The 15,076-nt window shown below is 41.4% G+C and overlaps 1 protein-coding gene and 1 long non-coding RNA gene across 6 annotated transcripts in view; one reads left to right on the top strand and one right to left on the bottom strand.

Moving 5' to 3' along the window:
• The window catches only part of RNF144B (ring finger protein 144B), a 124,985-nt gene that overhangs the window by 71,289 nt on the left and 38,620 nt on the right, over positions 1-15,076 (top strand). For all 5 annotated transcript variants that reach the window (XM_067537592.1, XM_067537593.1, XM_067537596.1 and 2 more), the window contains one exon: positions 14,296-14,400. In XM_067537592.1, coding sequence (XP_067393693.1) covers positions 14,296-14,400 — 105 coding nt within the window. The remainder of the gene's footprint in view (positions 1-14,295; positions 14,401-15,076) is intronic.
• Positions 2,960-6,928, bottom strand: LOC137146346 (uncharacterized). The gene is made up of 3 exons (XR_010917916.1): positions 6,728-6,928; positions 5,588-5,687; positions 2,960-3,267 (listed from the first exon to the last, which is right to left on the bottom strand). It is a non-coding gene; the product is annotated as an uncharacterized lncRNA (long non-coding RNA).

Genomic DNA, 15,076 nt, shown 5'->3' with positions numbered 1-15,076 from the left:
CTCTGACCATAGTTGGCGTTCTCCTGTAGATCAAGCACATGCTATAGCTGTTGCATTCTCCTTAATCTTTAGAATTGCTACAACATGTCTCTAAAGCCTGTCAGGTGCCATAGCTCTCAAACCCAGGCCCACAGGGTTGCCCAGCAGGTGCCTTACTCTTTGTGTCACTGTGCTCCAAGGCCAGGCATGGACACTGTAGCTGAAACAGGAAATAGAAGAGAGGGCAATAGGGAGGTCCCCAGGGCCCAGTGCTTGTACTGGGACTAGTGCTGTTAAAGATATTCGTAAGTGATTTGGAAAAACAGGGAGGTAGCAAAGTTTGTAGATGATACAAAATTACTAAAGATGCTCCAAAGCAGACTGTGAAGAGTTACAAAGGAATCTCACCAAACTGGGTGCTTGGACAACAAAATGGCAGATGAAATTCAGTGTTGATCAATTCAAAGTAATGCATGTTGGAAAACATAATCCCAACTATCTATATTAAATGATGAGGTCTAAATTAGCTGTTACTTCTCAAGAAAGAGATTTTGGAGCCATTATGGATAGTTCTTTGAAAACATCTGCTCAATGAACAGTGGCAGTCAAAAAAGCTAACTGAATGTTAGGAGCCATTAGGAAATGGATACGTAATGAGACTGTAAATATCATAATGCCACTATATAAATCCACGGTAAGCTCACATCCTGAATGCTGTGTGCACCCTGTGACGGGGTGCACAAGCCCCACACTAGACTGGCAGGGGTTAAGCGCCCTCTGTGGGTGGAGCAGGCCACGCCCCCTTGGCTCTCCTGGGCATGCTTCACCTGCATTCTACAAAAGAGAGCAGCCCAGCTCAGTTGAGGCTGGCTGTTGAAAGGAGAGGATGCAGATTGCCAGCTCTCTCCAAGGAGCTGCTACAGGCTTCAAACCCAGGGCCAAGGTATGCAGAGCCTCAGACCAATTCCAGGCTGTTGGATGAGTTCAGAGAAGGAACCGAGCCACCAGGTGCTGCATTGGCTAAAGATCATTGAGTCCCTGGGGAATTGTGGATCATCACCACAGAAGACTGGGTAGGAAGTAGCTCAGGGGACTTATACATTGCTACAGTGGGAGAATCGGGGAATTGGGTCAGCGTGTTTCGGGAGGATCCACAATGACTTGAGGGCAAGTACCCCACTGTCAAGGCCCTGGGCAGGGGCTTGGAGGAGCAAGGGAGAGCCTGAACCCCCCCACTTGGGTGCCACACTCCCCGAGGTGACACCCTACTTTCCCAACATGCCAATAGGCCACATTATCCCACAGAGGTGGGTGACTTTATTGACTCTGGCTTTAGGCCATGCTTCCCTGACTGCCAGGGCCACCATACCGATTCTGGCCACTAGGCCATATAGACCAGATGAGAGGGGCAACCATATTGATTTGGGCCACTAGGCCAGGCTGTCCTGAAGCGCAGGGAGGACAGTTAGACTCAGCCATGTGGCCACAACACTCCTTTCCTCACCCCAAAAGGGGCAGGGTTTTCAAGCCCCATGACACACCCCATCTCACAAAGACATATTAGAGTTGGTAAAGGTACAGAGAAGAGCAATAAAAATGAATAGGGCTATGGAACAACTTCCATATGAGAAGAGATTAAAAAAGACTGGGTCTTTTCAGCTTGGAGAAGACAACTAAGGCGGATATGATAGAGCTCTATAAAACCATGAATGGTGTAGAGAAAGTAAATAAGGAAGTGCTATTTACTTCTTCACATAACACAAGAACCAGGAGTCACCCAATGAAATTAATAGGCAGCAGGTTGAAAACAAACAAAAGGAAGTACTACTTCACACAAGCAGAGTCAACCTGTGGAACTTGTTGCCAGGGGATGTTGTGAAGGACAAAACTATAACTGGATTCAAAAAAGAATTACATAGGTTCATGGAAGATAGGTCCATCACTGGCTATTTGCCAAGATGGTCAGGGATGCAACCCCAAGCTCTGGGTGTCCCTAAGCCACTGACTACCAGATGTTGGGACTGGAAAACAGGAGATGGATCATTTGAGAATTGCTTCGTTCTATTCATTCTCTCTGAAGCACCTAGCATTGGCCACTGTTGAAGCCCAGTATCCTGTCTAGATGCACGATAGGTCTCACCCTGTCTGGCCATTCTTATGTTACCTCTCCTTGTTCCTTATTCCCTGCTCCCTCATCCTGTCTCCAATTATTGACTCTGGCTTAACCCTTGGTATGACTTCTGGGTCTGACTCTGGTCTGACCCTTAGTATGACTCTGACCCCTCATGTGGCTTCTGCCTCTTACTCTGACTGTGACCCTTGGTGTGACCCCTGACCACAACTCTACTCTGGGCTTCAACCCTTAGGTTAGAGTACCCAGGTATGGGCCCTGACAGATTTTATGGCATCTTCACTGAAAATTACAGCTCATGCCACATTTACATTATCTGCTTTTAAAATAGATTATTTTCTTCTGGGGTGAGATTCTGTGCAGCTTTTTGAAGAAGTGCAGCACAGAACTTGTGGTCCAGAGAAAAGGGAGTAGGGGGAGGTGACTGTGGTGGTTTTAGGCCAATTACATGAACTCCTGATTTTGGGCTGGTAGGTTGGCTGGAGTGATCTCTGGTGTAATTTACCCTAAGTGACAGCAGCCTGTCCCCAGCTGCCTGTGGGCAGCAATTCTACCCAGAATCTCCTCCACGGTGCTATGTGCTGTGCCACTGCCCCTGAGATGTCCCCCCCCACTGCAGTCCTGACCCTGGCATAGCCCCTAGAACAAGGCTTGTGAGGGGGTCCTTGGAGGAGATCCTGCAGCTGTTTTCCTCAGTCCCTGCACTGGAGTAAAATTCTCTTCCTGGTGGCTCCAGGGCTGTTAGATCCCCTTTACCCTGCTCTAAGCTGTTATCCTGTATGAAAAGATTGAAGCTGGGGCAAGAATCTCTGCCTTAGTATCTGAAATAAAGACAAACTGTTTTTGGGGTGCTGATGCTCTAAGCAAGTCTAGTTTTATATATATATTTTTCATAACGAGGTTATCCATGCAGCACCAAAGATAACATTAAACCTGATGTAGCAGGTAGGCTCAACATGGAGAGAGTGTGTCCTATGCTAAGGTGTTTCTATGTATTCCTGTTGCTTTCATAAACATTTTACATTCAGCTGACATTTATCTTGGTTCTGTATTCCCCAATACAAATGTTTTCCTCTACATCATTACTAACTTTGAGGGCTAATGGAAATTTAATTATTCAGGCATTGAGGCTTATGTTTCTGCCCATCGTTTATGATCTGTAAAACAAAAGATGTTAAATGGGTTAGTATTGTGTATCTGGTATTTTCCAGCTTAGCAGCTGATCTAATAAATCTTATGCCTCGCAAAACCTGTATTCCAACCAAAGCAAATTTTATTTGAGTGTGTATTTGCATTTGAGTGGAACGTTGCCATTAAGACAGGAGGTTCCAACTAGAAATCTTTCCTTTTAGCTGTTTAAAGGAAAAAAGTAAAAATCAGATGGTGTGATGGATTTGTACACAGACTTTTCACTTTGGACCTGGGCTTGAGTTCAAATAAGATGGCATCAGCCAGATATTCCTGCAATGTTTGTTGCTATTGAAGTAAGCATACAGTAAAAACTCATGAGCTCAAGTCTGAAGTAATCTTTCTCTGCAGCTTCTTGGGTGACTGCCATATGATGACTTGGCTGAGTTTGAGTTGTGTTAGTTTAAAATGAGAATGTGGATGAGTCTCACAACAAACTGGGTGTTGTTAATAATCATGTTTTTTATGGTCGTGCCTAAGGGACAACCCATTGTGCTAGGCACTGTACAAACCCAGAATTGTATACAGTCCTTGCCCTGAAGAACACAGGGTGGGGAAAGGAGTAAAACACACCATCAGAGTGAATTATGTGATGGCAGCAAATGGCAAGTTAGTTTCTTGGGGTGCATAGGGTTAGTTAGAAAGGGCTATGATAAATGGAAAGAAAAGTGAAGGGAAAGGAGATATTAAAGGGCAGGGGAAAAGAGGGCCAGGTGTGGAGCGAGGCTGAGGCGAAGAGACAGTGAGGGAAAGGGATGACTGGAGCAACCAGACAATCAGCACAGGGCAGAGAAAGTCCAGTCAAAACTGTAGAAAGTTTTCTGAATGTCCCCATTTTGGCTGCTTCTGCACCTCCTGTTGCCCTGTCTGAAGTCTCTGTCTGGCTCATCTCTGTAGATTTCCCCCCCAAGGTCACGTGGGGACTAAGGACCAGCTGGGTCCAAGTGCTCCCAGTGTATACAGTTCTGGGTCTGGGATAGTGGTAGGCCTTTGCTAGGCCCCGTTTGATCACTTCCCCTACTGCAGCAGTCCCTGCTTTGTCTGCTTCTGGTTCCTCTGACTGGAGTCTCTGGCTGGCTTTTCTGTGTGTACTATAAATAATACATATGGGGACTATGTGATGGTGTAGTGTGGTGTAAAGGTTTAATTGTCATGATTTTGGGATGGCTAGTTTATGTAATGCAAGTCATCCAAACAAGTGCTAATAAAATATTTATATGGCACAAACACTAACATATATTGTGCTACAAAGGCCACACACTACAGAAGAACTACTTTAGAAATGTTTTAGACAGATTTAAAAAAGCGTCATTGGGGCATTTATAGTTTTTCAGCTTGTAAAGCCAGGTGCCTTTGTTACCAAATGTTCAACTGCACAAGGCTCAGAAGGAGCTATAGAGACTTCTAGAAATGACCATTACTGTATCTCAAAATGTTACTTCACATTCCAACATCTGATGCTTCCAGGACTAGAAGTGATTACTTCGTCCAGTTGGAAATGTGAGATTGCCACTTCCCAGGGCTACAAAACTCCTGGGTCAAGTCGTGCAGGAGTATGAAAGGTCAGATTTCAAAAAGGATTTTTCTCTTTTTGATGTAGAAAAGCTGCTAGTATCCCAGTATCAACAAAGTCATCATACAATGCTACACTCAGGTGTTTTATGTATGCCACGTATTGAGCAGAAAAAACTATTTTGGAATTTTTAGAATTCTAAACATTTTAGTGAGCCAGTTGGAGGAGCTTGGTGACAAAGACTAGTCCCATTAAAAGTGTTTTGAAGCCAGGATGCCTTGATACAATGACTAAAAACTGCCCAGTATAGCTTTTCTCTCTCTAAAATATACCTTTCGAAAGGGTTAGTAAAGAGCACCGTGTATGCAGAGTTTGTCTGTCTGGAAACAGCCAAGGTCTTACAGAAAATTACAGAAGAGTTTGTAGCCTACGGGTGTTCACGGCCGTCTGATAAGGTCCATGTTGCCCTGATGGAAATGACGACAGCTGAAAGCTAGCCAATTACTCTTGGGGAGGATGCAAGCTTTGCGGGGGATCTAATAAGACTGTCAGAATATCCATGTCAAATACTTCTCCAATCTTCTTTCCAACTTTTTTTTCCAAATATTCTGATCTTGGGTGTTATATGAGTGAGTTCAACTGCAAATGACACTCCTGCCAAGGTCACCAGCCAGCAATTAATTTTACATTGTATGTTACTATCAGAACAAGGTTTGAGCTGCCTAATGTCATGTACAATAACAGACTAATCTTGCAAAAACAAAGGATAATTTTACCTCCGAGCTTATGGGTGTTGGTACACGTCTCTGCTGCAGTGGCATGACTCATCAGTCTTCAATCTTGTGGTCTTATGTTTCTGAGAAGTGTGTGAAGTAACTGAAATGTGAAATAAATTAAACAAATGCCTCTATAACAATCCATGTGTCATCACATTGGTACAATATTTTTGTGTAAGGCAAAATATTTCCCCTCCTAAGATTTGGATGAATTTAATAGGCAATGCCATGCCAGCTGGGCAAGAGGAGGTACATTTAACCCCTTAACTTTTCTGAACTATGGTCAGAACCAGCCTTCTACTTGGGGTTTCATTTCAGAGAATGAGAGCCCAGCTTAGACAGGGCTTGGAGCCATTCTACCCTGTTGTCTTTCCCCTGATCTCCATTTCCTCCAGTATACTGCTGTGTGTCACTAAGCACGTGCTAGTTACTGCAGAGATAAAGTGGCCATTTCTTTTCCCAGGACTCAGCCCAAAGAGACATCTTGATTTATGAAACACTCTGTGCATCTGTTGCTTGATCTGTGGGTGCTTGAGAAAGCAGAATTTTCTGCTGTAGCTAGTGCATCCAGGACAGCACTGAGCAGCACAATGGAGGGAACAGATGTGAAAAGACAGGAGAGGGAGAGCGCGCTCAGAGTGGGAGGGAGACAACTCAAAAGACAACCAAAGGGTGGAGGTGAAGAATGACGAGGAGGAGGAAAGAGACAACACAGGGTGAGGGAAGATTTCTGGACTAACGTTGACCCTCAGTCACACTCTCTTTTCCATATGTTGTTTCTTTCTCACACAAGAAAATAATGGCCCATCTCCAAAATCCACATACCTGTGCCCTAGTGAGATAATACTTCTCAGTTCATAGTGGTAGTCATGGGTCTGATTTCCTCTTGCACTAGTGTAAATCTGGAATAACTCCATTGAAGTTAATGGAGTTTACATGGTGTAAAACCAGCATAAGAGGTAAATTAGATTGAAAAAATCCAAATATAAAAGGCCATCCTCTTTCCTTCTGCTAATTTCAAGAAAGGATTCAGTCTCTCTTTCTCCACCACACTTTATTATACTCGTCTCTTCAGGTGTAGGCAGATCAAACATTCAGTCCCTGTGCCGCAATGCCCCAATGATTTTAAATAAAGCTCACCTCAGATTGTTTTCCATTTCTGCCCACAGGTAGCCAACTGTCCTGTTGTGGCATATGGGTTTCTTTCCAAGCTTGAAATGCCTCAGAATAACTTGTACATTAAAAAACAAAACAAAACAAAAACCTGATTAAAATTGGCGTATATAATAATAATACTTAGCACATAGTCAAAGCACTTTATATGTTCAAAGAACTCCTCACAACCACCCCTTTGAAGTAGGTATTATCTCCATTTTATAGGTGGTGAAATTGAGACAGAGATGTAAGTAACTTGCCCCATACCCAGCAGTAAATCAGTAACAGAGCCAGGCCTAACAGAACAAATCTCTGGACTCAGTCCTTAGTGCAGAACACATTGTATCTGGGACCAGCTCTAATGTGACATGTCACTTTGTTCGAAATCTCTGGTATATTTGCAACTGGCTCTCATGGTGGGTAAGTACTCTCTGGTGCTTACTGATAGTAATCCCACCACATCTGGGTTACCAGAAGCCAATATGTATTTTATTTTTATTTTTACAATATGGCTCTCCAGACTTTGAGTGGCAGACACAGAGCAGTTTAAAATTGCATGTAAGAATGGTGATTACCAACAGTAAAAGCAGATCTGATGAAGGAATAAATCTCAGTGACGGCATTTATCAGGTTGGGTGTCAGAAAGAGCCACAAAAAGAAATACTTGTTGTTATGGAATAGTGAACTATCGAGTAACACACACTGCCCTGTGGTCACACTTGCCTGTTGACACTCAATTGCTTCCAACAGTTGGTGTGCCATTTGTGGCCATATGGTCATCACAAACATGTACATAGCCACTGATTTCTCCTTTGTTTGGCCACAAGACCCACAACCTGCTTAAGCTAAAAAAGGATGTTTCACTCTTTATGCTTGTCTCACTCTGAGATTCTCTTATAGGGCCTCACGCAGTGTTCACTGGAGTCCATGGAGATATTCCCAGCAACTTCAATGAGCATTGCACCCCATCCTTAAATGTTAAGCTACAGAGGTGGAAAATGAAAGGGTGCTGATAGTTTAATCATACTTAGCAAATCTATCTTGATTTACTATCTTGACAAATACTTTTAACTGTGTATTTTATAATAGCTAACCATATATAACACAAGGCACTCGGATAACATGGTGATGAGCACATTATAAAACTTTAGATAGATATACCTATTCCACATGCTGTAAGTACTTTTTGAATTTAAGCTTATGTGCACTGGCCCTGACCAGGCATATCTGATGCCAGACAACAAATCCTTACTCACTGAGGTGAATATCCATAGTGCTCACACAAGTAGATGCATTGATATCAACGACACTGCACATGGGTATGCATTGATCAACTGGGCCTTTTATGAATGGAAAGATTTAAAGATATAAGTATTATAGCCTACATGATAAAAATAGATAGTGAATACAATGGAGCCTTGATCCCTGATTAAGGCCTGTACATGCTACCACACTACAAGTAATAAATAAATTGTAACTTGTAGAGCTGGTTGGGAAATTACTCTTTTTTTTCCCCTGTGAAAATGTCACTGAAGGTTTGTTGTTTTTGCTGAAAACTTTATTTGGGCTTCTTTGGTTTTAATAAAAGACTGAAAACTAAAATAGTAATAAAAATCAATTTTTGGCAAATAAAGATTGAAACACTTTAGTTAAATATGAAAAATACCAGTTTTGTGGTTTTTGATGAAATATGGATTTTTTTCATGAACATGTAAGTTTAGTTGGAAAGCCATTTTCTGCCTAAATTGTTTTGACAGAGCATTTTTAATGAGCTCTCCTAATATATATAATTTATTTTGCATTTCCATCACCTTATTTTAATGTTAAGCACTGATTGTACTTTGATCCCAATTACAGCATACTGTAGATCTCTGCTTTTGCCTTTTAAATTATATAATGATTGTAAAATTTCATATTCCAAACATACTACCTAATGTCAACTTAATATAGGGGACATATAGGACATGATATTGAAAGGACTGTACTGATTTCCTTCTCGCCCTCATCTTTTAACTGACTATCTTTTATCTTTCTCAGTTTAAAAACTAGATATTTAAATTTATCATGTGTCAGGTTTGTGGTTTCATTCCATGTTTTCTATCAAAAGCAATAGAGGTTACAATTAGTGAGCTGGAAAGCTTTGTACAAATTGGAGTTGAGAAAGTTAACAGAACATATTGAATACACTTGATGTACTTGAAAAAGCAATATGCCGTAATGACTGAAACCAGTCTTATGTCTGTGGCAAAGAGAAGATTATTTGAAAGTGGCCTTGAATAGAAATATGGCTTTGTAGTCAGAGTACAAGTGCCCTTGTCATGTCATTGCCTAGCAACATAAGATTTAAATAAATTGCCTGAACTAATAAAAATCTAGAGGTAAAATGTGGAATTGCGCTAATGCCTTATATAGACTAAATCCCATGCTAAAAACCTTTATCTCTGGCAATATTTTGTTTAATCCTGTTCTGTATATATTCTTTGAAATCAGTGAAGTTAGAGTAGTTTCTAGAGGAATACTTATTGATAGTCATATAAGCACCTATTTCCAGAGTTAGATTGAGAATTTGATTATAACAACTTCCTTTAGGCTGAAGCTTGTATCAAATGTCTTACTGAAAATGAAATTTTGTATGTTGTCAGTCCTGGTTGTTGGCTAGCTCTCTTAAAAGTTTCTTCCCTCATGAAAATAAATGTCATATTGTCTCCACTTGAGCTGTACATGTATTGATGAGTATGTGTCTATGTCTATATGTTCCTTCTCTGTCCTTATATGTATGTATACATATAACAGAGCATAGTGGAGTGTTTGTATTAGACATAGATACCATAATATAATCTCGGTGTGGGTACATAAAACAATATACTTCGCTTTCATAGTTTTGATTTGACATCAAAGCACTCTTACAAACATTAACTAATAAAACCTTACATCATCCTGTGAAATAGGTATTTATTTATTATCCCCATTTTATAGATAAGACAGTTGAGGAAATGAGAGGCTGAAATGCACTTATGGTCAGAAGAGTAGCTCTGCAAAAATGGCACATCTTGCTCAACAGATTTGTTTGGTCTCTGTATGTTTTGAGCCATAGCTGCTTGCTTTAATGAAAATATTTTTTCCCCTTCTTTTCTGGGTAAGATTTTTTCCAAAGCACTCGGCACTGGTCTTTCCACTGAAGTTAATGGAAGTACCATTGACTTCTGTGGGAGCTGTGAGGTTAGTGCCAAACTCTTTTAATAATCCCACTCGTAAATTTTATCTTACTTCTGTCACCACTGCAAAGCAAATTCAATTATGGGAGAGAGCTAGATTTTTTTCTGGCTGATGTATCATGAACATACATGTCTAAATTCCATTTACTGGTGGTAATATGCAAGCAGGAAGAATACAGCTTAGCCAGGGTAAATTTTTAGGTCTGGCAGTTGAAATTTTTTTTCATTACATTGTCTCTGACTGAGAAACAATTAAACTTGGAATCCACAACACTATTCTTAGGAATTTACTTTGAGTAGAGGGTAAACATGCTTTTGATTTGCTAAAGTCACACAAGGAGATATTGGCAGTCATGAATACTACCCAGAACTTTTGACTACCTATCATGTGCATGTCTCTAACCACAGTTTCCTGTGTTTGTGAAATAATCGTATTTTTAAAGAACTGTATTTGCTTGCACTCTCTCTCACTCTCTGTGTAAGATGCCTTAAAGGGCTCTAATTTTCAGGAGGAGATGAGCAGCCATTTCTGAAAATCTTGGCCATAGTTTCCATATGCAGTATGTTTAATGTATATGTATCAATGGATTTTTCGTCACTGTGGTATTCAATTGCCCAAGCAAAAATTACAATTTTTCAGTGTTTTTTCTATGGCATGGAAATGCTTGTATAATTTACAAATGCAAATGAGTATTTCACAGTATAAGTTTGCAATTCTCTTTGCCCTGTCATCACAGTCACAGCTTGCATCAGTGCTTCATTTTCAGCTACTTTATAATTAAACAACTAAATTAGCAACTGAATTTTCAAATTAATAATAAAAGCTTAAAGCATTTCTGCTGTGCTAAAAGTTAAAATACATTTATTTCTTTACTGCTAATTTTGGGAAGAGGAAAGTGAGGTTCTATTCCTGGTTCCCAGATTGATGTGTGATCTTTAGCAAGTCATTTAAGGCTCTGTCCTGCAATGTGCTTTGTGCCACCTGGGAAGCACTCAACATCTTTTAACTCTCCGCAGCACCTGACTGGATCGGGCCTCTAGTCCCTCGGTCTCAGTTTTGTAATCTGTAAAAGATTTAATGTTTGTAAAATTTATGTCACAGGCTGTTGTTTGTAAAGTACTTTTGAGATCCTTGGCTATTGGCTTCTGAACCAAAGCCTATTGAAGTCAGTCTGTAAAACTACAGCATAAAAGACTGGTGCTGATCTGATCTGGATTTGAACCAGGAAATTAGAAGAGAAAGGTTCCCTAGCCTATTAGCAAGCCTCTGAGCCATCCAGCCTCTTGAAGGTGTAGCCCTGAAGGTATACTGTATACAGAAATACTGTACATGTGTAGTATTGTTGCTCAGCTACATAAGAGCTGCACGCCCATTCTTCCACAGGAAAATAACTGTCAGTGGTGAGGTCAACTATCCTAGCAGTCTAAGTTAAGAAAAAGCCTTTGGGCTTCCATGAGTCCTGCAGTAATGTCTCAGCCTTTTCCTCTCTCCTTAATGAATGGGGTGGCCTGAGCTGACACTAGAATCTGAGTCAACTGTATCTTACTGTCAAAGTAAATTATTAAACATAGTCACCCGTCCCAGAAGGGACAGGAGCTGGGGTTGCTGTCAGAGAAAAGCATTGTTCTCCAGTACTCAGAGACACATTGAGGAGAGTTCAACGCCTAATCTTAAAGGTGAGAGGAAAATCCTGCACTCCCAAAAGGGAGCTGTAGGCACTGAATGATGGGAGCAGGGAGCATGTGCTGGGCCGTCACACAATTGTGAGCTATGCAGTCTTCCTCCACCCCACTGCCTGTGGATTTTTGGGGGCAAACACTGGAGCAGACCGTTTCCTGTTGTGGTCAATCATGGCTAAGGTTAAAATTTTGTCAGTTATTTTTAGTAAAAGTCAGGGACAGATCACTAAGATAATATACACGAATTCACGGAAGCCCATGACCTGTCCCTGACTTCTACTAAAAATAACAGTGACAAAATGGGGCTGATTGGGGAGGGTGAGAGCCAAACCCTGTTGGAGAAGGGGTCCAGCACTCCGCGCTGCTGTAGCTGACAGCGGTGGGGCCCCCTGCTGCTTGTGCTGGCTCAGAGCTGCGGGGCCATGGCTGGAAGCTTCAGGTCTCTGGGGCCCCCCAACTCCCATGGTTGCTTGGAGCTGCGGGTCCGGGAGTAAGGATCTCCAGGGGCCCCCTGCTCTCTGCGATGGCTCTGAGCTCTGGGGTGGGTGGCTCAGAGCAGTTGGTCTACTTCCTACCCATGATGGCTGGAAGCTCTGGGGGTTGGTGGCTGAGAGCTGTGGGGGCCCCCCTGCAGGCTGACAGCTCTGTCCTGCTGCTGCAGGGATGAAGCAGAAAATGTCTCAGAGGTCTCTGGAAGTCAGGGAATCTGTGACCTCCATGACATAATTTTATCCTTAATCATGACTATGTTACTTCCTCTGTTTCTTTCTACCTTTCTATGCAGATGGGAGGTGTGTATTGTAGCTAGGCCATTAAACCCACTTTTTGATTCAATTACTAACTCTTTCTGGTGTTGTTTCTAGGGGCCTTTTGGCAAGTAGCATTAACTACATTATTTGAAGTCTGGTTAAGTCTCATTAAATCCCTTGTGTTACTAATAACCCCTTAAGTTATTAAAATGGTTAGAATAGTGATACTGCTTATTTACTTTTTGTCCTTTGCTCATCTTGGAGTGTGAAAATAGACTTGCCTATTCTATTCTTATATCTACTAGTATCACTTTCTAGTTCTCATGCAGGGGAATGCTTAAATTTAAACAAATAAAAGTTGATTGAAAATTAAAACAAAAATCATGAACATACGGGGCTGGCTTGAAACCCAGGAGCAGGGCAGGAACCAGATTGTGTCTCTAGTCTCCCTTGAACTGGGGGCAAGTAACTTAATGCTGGCACTGATTATTTCATCCTCTGTGCCAGCTCAGCTGTGCTTGCTAGCACATTGGGGGGCAGAGCCAAGACTCTGCCCATTCCCTATCCATCCCCTCCCATCTCCTGCCCATCTGACGGGCGGAAAAGTAACAGTCCAGTGGCAGCCTCCCCTACAGGCTCTGGCAATGCAGGTAGTCCATACAGGGATATAAAGGAACTCCTTACTCCCTATTACACTCCTGGGGTGTGCGGCAGGGCTCATAATTTAATCCGTTACTATTAATATTAGGCTTTTGAAACTTAAAAAAAAATTAAATCCCTAAATTTTGGTAATAAATTACCTGATGATCTCCTTTTTAAATTCAAATGTCAAAATATTTAAACATCTTATTGGAAATCAGGTGTCATTTTAAATGTCATGCAGTTTGGTGGAAGATATATTCATTTTCATTTAAAATAAGCTGTTTAAGCTGCTGCAAGGATTTGGTAGGTGTACATTTTGCTGGCATGCAGGGTAGAGCTGAAATGGTATCATTTTGCAGCATCTGTTGTGTTACATCCCTTTTACCTGGAACATTGGTCCATGTTTTTTCACAGGACACTTTGGGTTCACTATTTACTTGTGTATTTTGGAATTAGAAACCTCTGTTACACCAGTTTCACACTGTTACCCCAGTTTCAGTTTCAGTTGCCCTGGCATAAAACTAGTGTAATGGACTGGAGAGTTGGGCTCTTAAAATCCAAATTGGATATGTCATAATGGGGACGACACAATCATGATCTGCTCTTCCTGATGAAATGTCCCAAGAAAAAATACAACACAATTATTTTTGTGCAGTGAAGTGATGTGGACACATGCAGGAGGGCCTCTTTGCTGGAAACGGACTTCGAACACTTGCTCGGTAGACCTGTGATTGATGGCAATTCGTGGAAATGACACAATCTATTTAGAGGAAAGTTGATAGTCTCACTATTTCCAGAGCATTGCTCTGCTAGCCAATCCATAAACTGCCTTCATTGCAGATTGCTGAGAAAGCAACTCTCCTGCTTGTAAATGAGGCACAATAATGGTGGACACAAGGTGAGAGACTGAATTAAAAATACATGAAGGGAAAATAGAAGAGCAAAACCTATTTTAATTAGAGTGAAATATAGCCTGTTCTTTTCCAAGTCTAAGCTTAATGCAAAGAAAATGTTAGCACCGAAAGATTTGACTTGCTGACTTGAGTAAGCTCAATATGCAATGGATGAAGTCATACATAATTAATTGTTCTTTGCTACGTTCTTAGCATTCACAGGAATGATAATTTGTTTTCTCTATACTAGTGCTCTAGGACAGCCAATTAAGGAAGTGGAGGTGGCAGCTCTGTAATGCAGTGTTAACATCTGCGTGTTACCATCATAAGGGTTGCAACTTTCCATCATTTTATTTTTCTTTCCTTCTTTCTAGTGCCTAAAACAGTATATGCAGCTGGCAATTCGAGAAGGCTGTGGCTCTCCTATCACTTGTCCAGACATGGTGTGCTTGAACCACGGGACCCTGCAAGAAGCAGAGGTATTGACCCTTGTCTTCTCTCCTTCCCCCCCCATCTTCATTTACATAATAAATACAATATATACTGTTTCCTCCCCATAATTACCTTTAATGAGTCTGTGGCAGGAAGATTGCCTGACAGTAGAAACTATGTTTTTCGTTTCTTTTCTGTCTTGAGGAAATGCTTACCTGGCATCCAGACAAATTCTGACTTACCCATGCAGGTGATTTAACCAAAATATCCTGCATCGAGGAACCACTAACATTCATTAGTAATGACTGTTGGAATGGCTTTGATATGGAAACCTACTGTGGGTGAAATCCTGGCTCCCTTGAAGTAAATGACAAAACTCACGCTGGTTTAAGTGGGGTAAGGATTTAACTCAGCGTGTTTATTTTGGGGTGTGACAGGAAAAATGAGGACACTTTCTGATGTGTCAGTCTTCCTATAAATTGTAAGGGAAAGCTAGGTGGGAGTGGATTTTACAAGTGAGAAGAGTGAGGGTCTCAAAACCCAAAAGAGAGAACTTCCAACGAAGTGGGAGCCATTGGGAATCCAGAAGCTGAACTAGTGCTTGAACATGCATACATATGTGTGTATGCAGCCACGAATACATATAACACACATGCAGAGGAACATGCATTTATACTTCTAAGATTTGAGATAAAGAAACTGAGCTAGCATCCAGTTCTCAGT

The sequence above is a fragment of the Emydura macquarii genome, unplaced genomic scaffold, assembly GCF_026122565.2.
Source record: "Emydura macquarii macquarii isolate MOO-44397 ecotype Brisbane River unplaced genomic scaffold, CSIRO-AGI_Emac_v2 contig_431, whole genome shotgun sequence".
Lineage (NCBI taxonomy): Eukaryota > Metazoa > Chordata > Testudines > Chelidae > Emydura > Emydura macquarii.
Note: the sequence above shows the minus strand (reverse complement) of the source record. Positions and strands in the feature narration are given on the sequence as shown.